At 36.1% G+C, this 8664-nt stretch overlaps 1 protein-coding gene across 13 annotated transcripts in view; it reads left to right on the top strand.

The window, feature by feature from the left end:
- The window catches only part of MLIP (muscular LMNA-interacting protein), a 301030-nt gene that overhangs the window by 196859 nt on the left and 95507 nt on the right, over window positions 1-8664 (top strand). For 11 of the 13 annotated variants that reach the window (XM_010848558.1, XM_010848555.1, XM_010848552.1 and 8 more), the window contains 3 exons: window positions 5636-5701; window positions 5786-5869; window positions 5987-6046. In XM_010848558.1, coding sequence (XP_010846860.1) covers window positions 5636-5701; window positions 5786-5869; window positions 5987-6046 — 210 coding nt within the window. The remainder of the gene's footprint in view (window positions 1-5635; window positions 5702-5785; window positions 5870-5986; window positions 6047-8664) is intronic. The other 2 variants (XM_010848553.1, XM_010848554.1) reach the window with 2 other exon arrangements.

The following is an 8664-nucleotide window of genomic DNA, read 5'->3' as shown; positions in this document are numbered from 1 at the left end:
TAGAATAAGTCTCATTAATGCTACTTCCATGGAAAAGATAGAAAGGGCCTCTGTTACAGGGAAAGTAAGTTGGTTTTAGACTTGGCGCCTTTTAAAGAATACCATGACGGCCGCCATATTGAGTCCTTTAGTGTATCAGACACTGAGCTAAATGCTTTACTATCTTCGCAGCTCTGTAAGGATTTTGATGCTCCAAGATGTCAACTGCATTTCCAAAAGCAGCAGGGCTAGTAAGTTGCTGAAATGGACCTCAAGTGGGATCCAGTTACCCCCTGGCTTTTCCCTAATCTGCATTCAACGGTGATGTCAGTGAGCTAATGTGAAATATTCAGCAAGAGATGGTGGTTTTAGATAATTTTTTTATTACTTGCTAAAATATGTTTAAATATTCATTAAATTAGAGCAGCAAAAGCTTTTTTTTTTTTTTTTTAATGAGGAACAGTTAAAGGGAATTGGGAATGGCTTAGTTCTGACAAGACTTGAGTGAATGAGGATATACAGACCAGCACAATTCCTTAAGTTACTGAAAGAGAGGAGGTGGATTACAGTGGAGGAGGTGCCGGCTGGAAATCAAAAACATCCTTCTGATATCCTTGATTAAATGAAGAAAAAGTCCAGAGGCTTTGCCATTGCGCCTTGATGAATGGATTTGAAACTAGCCTAATGATTTGCCAAAAATCCATTCCTTCTGTGTGTGAGGAACGGATATTTAACCCTCCAAAGATCTTGGGATTACAAACACCAAGTAAATTTCCTCAATTCTTGAAATTTTTAAACCAATCATGTGAAAATAATCTATTGATAAATATTCCTAGATCTTTAAAGAAGCTATACTTTTATAATGGAAACCCCTTTGGCTTACAGTGTACATTTTCCCCCTTTCTTCAGGTCTGAAAGCTATTCTCCGACTAGAGAATCAAAATGAGATTTATTTGCCTGAGAATATCTCCAGCCTTACAAATGGTTTTGTATTAATGACTGAAAATCAAGCAAATCTCTTATGGTTAGAGGATTTTTCTACCCAATTCCTGGTTAACAAAGTATAGCAACATTTGGGTTCCGCCTGAATTGTTTTTTGGGAGGTTAATTTTATCATTACTAAAATATAGTACTTACCCATGAAATTTTTGAAATCTAATCCAGTTAGAAAGTCATGGCATCACAAAAAGTTTACCAGTCTTTTTAGATAATGTTTTGTTTGGAAACAGTTTACTTTCTAATTCTGCTTAGAGTGCAACTAATTCTTTCTGTTTTCAGATTTTTAGCACTTAATCCTATTTCCAAAGAGAGCAGGTTCTAATCAGTCTGCTAGTTTAACATATCTTACTTAACAGTGACTGTGGTTCCATGAGAGCTGCCCCTTTTGGACGAGGAACACCAGTTAAGATGCGTAGGCATATCTCACGAAGACTTTGATTTGCAATGGTGTTCTTGGTTCTTGGCCCTTAATTAGAAAATCATACTGAATTCAGAAACTATTTTTTTCTTAAAGTCAGAAAGAGACTATGTGTCTTTTCAAAAACTGGGCCCCAAAGTTGGTTGTGCTGAGCAAAATATAACAAATTTTAATCAGAATACTTCTAACCATACTTAAGAATCTTGAAAAATGGGATTCAAAGTATGTTCTCTTTATGCCTTGCTTGGCTATCTTCCAATTTGGTGGAAAATATATGTTTTTATAAAACCTTTTACTGGAGAGTGTTCTGAGAGAACTTCACTTAAAATGAATAAGAAACATCAATACAGTCCTGCTAAGTTGTCAAAAAGCAATCTATGGTTACACTTCATGTTAATAGAGATTTAATGTATGTTTTTTTAATACATTTTGTACCACAGTGGAAAAAAAAAAGTCTGCTAGGAGTGGATCAAGATGATATACTTGACAGAGAATTCCTTGTCAATAAAAAAATCAATTCTAGAAAATTTCAAGGCTATTTAAACTCGAATAAACCCCCCTCCAAATTTTAATGCAATTTGACAATATTGTCTTCATTTCAAGGTTTCAGCATTGCTGATATATTAATACTACTAGTTATCCTCCTTAATTTTCCAAGTATTCTGTGTAGGTAGTTTTTTTATTCCTTCAGGAAAAATCAATGTTTTAAGTTGTATAATAAAGGATGTGTTTGCTTAGTAAGTTCCTATGAAGTAACCAGGATAATAACCCTATTTGATTTTGGCTAAAATAATATTTGCTCATTATATTAAACTGATCACATACTCAGATCTTTGATGGCAAACAAATTTAATTGAAATGTGGGAAAATAAATTATTTGTTATTTAAAATATTCAGAGTTCAACCTCCTTCCCTAGAGCATTTTACTGAGGCGTATTGAAATCATATTCTTTCTATGATTCATTTAACTCCATTTATTTGTCAGTTCACCCTTCCAGTTCATCCTAAATGTCTTTCCTGAAGACATATCATATGCTGTATCCTGAGGCTACCAAGATAAATGCCACAGTTACATAATGTAGTAGGACAGGTGGTCCAGTAGGATAGAGATACAGTCAAAGAATAATGATGATAAAATATTTTTAAATCATGTGTGGAATGATGTGGTATCTCAAGGAGGGAGTGAAAGACTTTGCCTGCTTCAAACGCCAAAAGCCATTAGAAAGGACTTGGATTAAGATCTTTAGGGTGAGTAGGAATTCTAAGTGAGCTGACGGTGGAGGACAGATCCATCTAGGTGGAGTTGATGACGTGTGGTTAGAAGGTTAGAAACCCAAGTCCCTTGTGGTTAAAGAGCAGCATGCAAGGGAGGAGTGGGTAGAAGGTGTTGGTGGAGAGGCAAGGAAGGGCTGGACCAGACTTCTCTCCTAAGGAGTTTGTTCCTAATTCTGATCATTAATTCCTGACTTTTTTCTTTTCTATAATTATTATCATAGAAGCCATATGTGGTGTAAAGCCTAAAACTAAGGCCCAATATTATGTGCTTGGCATCTGGTAGAACTGGGAGGGCCTCAGGTAGCTGAATTACAAGCTCTCTTCCCCATTCTGCTTCTCCAGACGTGGTCCCCCAACTCTCCCTGTCAGACCGACCAGGTGCAGTGTGTAGTTATTCAATCAAGGTGACCACAGCCTTCTAAGGAACCAGGGACATCTCACTTGATCCTGCAAAGCCTGCCTCCCACAGCCCCTGGTTTTTTACTCTTTCCTGAGCACAACTTTTCTGTGGCCCTGATGGGACACACACTCTCTTCCCCTGGGCCATGACCACCTCTGAGTATTGAACTCTTTTTGATTTCACCTGCCCAATGTCATGCATTCAGGGGTCCTAGCACTGTAGAGTGGGAACCCCTTCCCCACCTCACCCCAACTCACAGGGTAAATAGGAAGCGGTTAGAACACTGTGTCAAGGAAAAATTAAATTGTCTGAACAGCAGCAAGGAGTTGTCTTTATGATATTTTCTGTTCCCTGCTACCTATTATGCATAATTAATTTTAAGTAGGAAGGATGGAGGAGGAGAAGAAAAAAGATACTTTTTTTTCCTATGGTAGGAAAAAGGAAAGCTCAAGCATTTCTATTAGGTGACCATAGCTAGTGTTTTATATTTCATTTAATGTAAAGGAATGGATTTTGAAGAAATAGCTTTCAGACAATTTCCTCTGTGTTATTGAAATAAGGGAGCTAGCCTAACACAATAAATATTCATTTTCTCCCACACCTCAAGGGGGTACAGCTCAACTTGGCGATTCACCGTGGCTCAGTGATGTAATTTCTTTCCATCTCGTATTTTCAGGTATCTGAAGAAGAAAGAGAATGACGAAAAGTCATATCCACCCTTAAGTGACTTTCATCAGAAGTTGTGAATCACCTTTGCTCACATTCATTTAGGAAAAGTCAGTCACAAGCCCTAAATTCTTAAGTTCAAGGAAATGTATATCCTTGCCTGAGAAAATGAAGTAATTTGGTGAACCTTAGCCTTGTCTGGCATGATATCCAAATTAGTGCAGGGAAAAAATAAATTACAGTCAATTTAATTTATTAACTTAAATCAATTAAACAATTCAAAATATGAATAAAAATTAAATAGAAAAAGTGAGACAAAGGTAAAACAAATATATTTTAGAAACAAATGATAATAAATGTTACCTTATATTAAAAGACATTATTAGATCAGGTTAAGAAATGAATTCCAGACATTTATAAAAAACACTGATTTCTAATGTTTGGATGCAGAGAGTTGGAAATAAAAAGGCAATGATATAGTAAAAAGTACTAATAAAAACATTTGATTGTATCAAGCAAAATAGAGATTAAGACCCAAAGTACTGTTACGGATATGGAGAGACACTTCATAAATACAAATATTTAATTCATGAAGAATGTATGCTTCTTCTAACTATGAAGGTAGCTAATAAAATGACTTCAAATGACATTGAGCAAAATTGCTAAGATCACAAGGAGAAATTAACAATTATGTCATTTTATGATTTCAATTGTTAATAAGAATAAACATGCATAAGAATGCAATAAAGCTAAACATGATTTGGAAAAAACAATGAAAAATTTTGATCTGATACACACACATATGCATGGAACTCTGCAGCCAACAATTAGAGAATAGATATTATGGAATATTTACATAAAACTTATGTCTTATACCATAAATCTCAAACTACATAAGAAATTACTACTTTGAAGAAATTCTTTGGTTCTAACTAAATAAGTAGTAATTTAAAAATTGGATAAAAAACTTATATTCCTAAAAATTAGAAAGAAAAACTACTTTGAAGTAACTCTTAAGTCTAAGGAAACTTAATGGAAATATTAAAAAAATATGTTTAGCATTGTGTAATAGTGATCGTATACATATCATAACTTGCAGAATGCCAAAAAAAGGATTCTTTGAGGGAAAAAAGGATAAATCCAAAGACTATAGCAAGAAGTAAATAGTGAGTCATAAGCAGAAATGACTGAAATGGAATGAGTATGCCAAAGATCAAAGCCAAAACTTAGTCCAATTAAGAGATTAGAAGTGGATAATCCTACCTGGAATTTGATTAAGAAAAAAGCAGGTAGACACAAATATTAGACACGATGAAGGAGAGAGACCAAGATGGCAACATGGATGGCTTCTGAACTCCTCTCCTCCCAATGATAGGCTGAATGTGCAAACTGCACGTAGAGAAATTCCGCCCGAGAGAAATCCAGAACCCAGCTGAGTGACTCCAACATCTCAGATTAATAAGAAAATACCCACATCAAACCTGGCAGGAAAGCTGAGATACACTCTTGCCATTAACCCTGCCCCTGGTACAGTGTCAAACAATTGCGAGGGCAACTCCAGCTCCCAGTTCCTCCCTTAGGTTTTAGGCTGAACATCGAATACCCCAACTTTTAAGGTTCCCACCTAAGGGAAAAGCCCCTCAAATGTTTACCTTGAAAAGCCAGTGGGGTGCTGATAGGAAGTACAAGCTGTCTTATATTGGAGGTACTAGTTCCACAGCAGAATGTAGACATTTGTGGGCAATGCCTCCGTGTCAGACAGTAGCTCATGAAATAATTCCAAGATTATTCTTCTTGGAAACATTGAGACATCCAGAGCTTTCTTTGAATTCAGACTTTACTATCTGTATATTTGACTAAAAGCCTCACATGAGAACCATTTCATTTATTATCACTAGGCACTAGACGAACCAGCCAAGACGGACAGCATTTCCAAGGACAGCACCTTAGACCCACCTCTGGAGGTAATGGCTTCAGATCCACCCCTGCTTTTGAACTACAATCCGGAAACTCTTTGCTAACACAGTACCTGGTTTCAATTCTTCCAGTTGTGTTCCCCTGCACAGCTCAGGCAGCAAACTGAAGAGCTCTGTGCTACCATTGATAAGGTCTTACAGGATTCCTTGTCTATGGTAATGCCTTAGACTAGACCATGCAATTCAAACCTTTGCTTCGCTTCACTTCATTTCCCTCTGCTTGACTAGGCTGGATGCATCCTAAGCTTGTCCTTTTTTTTTTTTTTTCCCTAGCATTCTTCTGATTCTCCTTCAAGTTCCCTACAGACTTTTTTGGGTTCTGACACAATCAAAGTATGTATATATATATTTAATTTAATTTATTCAACCATAAGAGTTACTAGGTTAATGATTTTTAAAATAAAGGTCAAGGCCCAATAGTGATTTGGGGAATTAGTGGACAGCAACCAGTATAGTGTTTTTTTGTGTGTGTTTTTTGTTAGCAAACAGCATTTTAAAAATAGGATAGCAAGAGAGTTCCCTGGTGGTGCAGTGGATAAGAATCGCCTGCCAGTGCAGGGGACAAAGGTTTGCTCCCTGATGTGGGACGATTGCATGTGCTGTGAACAACTAAGCCTCTGCTCTACACCCACTGAACTCATGCTCTGCGGCTCACAAGCCGCAGCTGATGAGCCGGCGTGCTGCAGCTACTGAAGGCTGTGTGTTCTAGGGCCCACAAGTTGCAGCTACTGAGCCTGTGTGCCTAGAGCCTGTGTTTTGCAACAAAAGAAGCCACCACAATGAGAAGACCAAGCGCGGCAACTAGACAGTGGCTCCCACTCGCTACAACTAGAGAAAGCCCACATGCAGCAATGAAGACCCGAAACAGCCAGAAAAATAAATTCGAAATAAATTTTAAAAAGATAATGTGCTGATGATTATTTTAAAAATATAACTGTAAGAATGTAAACTATCCATCAGACTCTATTATTCCAACCAGTGGGTGGATATTGTTGCTATTTCTTTCAATTTGTTTACATGTAGAGGTATAGGCTTGTGTGTACAGGCTGGAGTAAAATCTGTTTCTATCTGTAGGTTACATTCAAAACAGTTTAGAAGCCAAAATATGGGGCTATGTTGTCATATGTTGACATTTCAAATATGGAATTGCATGTAGAGTTTGTGGCTTATTCTAATCAGAAACCATAGCTTCAGTCCTTATGTAATTCACAACCCTTAGACTTTGAAGAAATGGAAAATGAGGTAAGGTCTTTCATTAGTCTAATGACTAATGAGGTAAGGTCTTTCATTAGTCTAAGAGCTTTCGGTTCAGTTCAGTTGCTCAGTCGTGTCTGACTCTTTGCAACCCCATGGACTGCAGCACTCCAGGCCTCCCTGTCCTTCACCAATCCCCACAGCTTGCTCAAACTCATGTCCATCAAGCTGGTGATGCCATCCAACCATCTCATCCTCTGTCATTCCCTTTCTCCTCCTGCCTTCAATCTACCCACCTTCAGGGTCTTTTCCAATGAGTCGGTTCTTCATATCAGGTGGCCAAAGTACTGGAGCTTCAGCTTCAGAATCAGTCCTTCCAATGAATATTTTGGACTGATTTCCTTTAGGTTTGACTGGTTTGATCTCCTTGCATCCAAGGGACACTCAAGAGTCTTCTCCAACACCACAGTTCAAAAGCATTAATTCTTCAACACTCAGCCTTCTTTATGGTCCAGCTCTCACATCTGTACATGGCTACTGGAAAAACCATGGCTTTCACTAGATGGACCTTTGTCAGCAAAGTAATATCTCTGCTTTTTAATATGATGTCTAGGTTGGCCATAACTTTTCTTCCAAGGAGCAAGCGTCTTTATTTCTGGAATTCTTTTCTTTTGGTTGACTAAATTTATTTCCTTGTTCTTTGACTCAGACAGACTGAATCCTGGATATTTTATATTATTTGAGGACTACTAAAGCATTAATTGTTATTATTAAATATTTAAATATTTCCTTATCATATAGCCATTTTCATTCATTGGGATAAAATTTACATTTCTCCAAATTATTTTTTTGAATATTTTGTATAGATCCACTTATCCAAATTTTAAAATGATTGTGGTTTTTCTTTTATTGTTAATTGTTAGTTTTTTAGGCCAGTCTTATTTTGTCCCTTGGAATTAGTATAAATGCTTTTTTGCCTATTCTTTTTCAAAATTAGAATTTTATATATATATAAAGTAGATTGCATTTATTTTAAATTTTTATTACAATGTCATGTTTAAAGTAGATTTTAAATGTATAGAATTGCCTATGATTAAAAGTATTCCTAACTTTCAATTGGAACATTATAGACAAATATCCTTTAATAATGACATTGAAGCCAGGTAATTAATCGGTCTGTATGAAGAATTATATTTTCATAGAGAGGACCTGCAAATAGTTACATCTTCTCTATTTGTAATCTATTTTGTTGTATATTCTTTATGTCTTTTAATCTTAAGATGGGAAAGTTTTGATTTGCCAGAGCTATGGAATAAATTTTAGGTATTTTTTTTTCGTTTCATTTGTTAAACATATAAAAATACCCCATATTACATTAAATGTAACAGCGATAGGATTTAAGAAATAATGTGAGTAATCATCTATATTATTTATTTATTTAACAAATATTTAATGCTTATAAGTTAAAACTGCATTATTCCAGGCCATTAAGTTTAAGGCAAGTATTTTATTTAGCAAATATTTGTTAGTGATGGGCTTGGCACTGTGAGGCACCATGGTGATAAAGGTGAGGGAGGCAGAGCAGCTTGACAGGGTACTTAGTTGTGTTCTTAATTGGAGTATAGTTGACTTACAATGTTGTGTTTTTCAGGTTATAGCACAGTGATTTAGTTAATATATATATATGTATAATATGCACAGATATTCTTTTTCAGATTCTTTTTCCTTACAGATTGTTATGAAATATTGAGTATAGT

The sequence above is a fragment of the Bison bison genome, unplaced genomic scaffold (genome assembly GCF_000754665.1).
Source record: "Bison bison bison isolate TAMUID 2011002044 unplaced genomic scaffold, Bison_UMD1.0 scf7180017864270, whole genome shotgun sequence".
NCBI lineage: Eukaryota > Metazoa > Chordata > Mammalia > Artiodactyla > Bovidae > Bison > Bison bison.
This window is presented reverse-complemented; position numbering and strand designations above follow the sequence as displayed.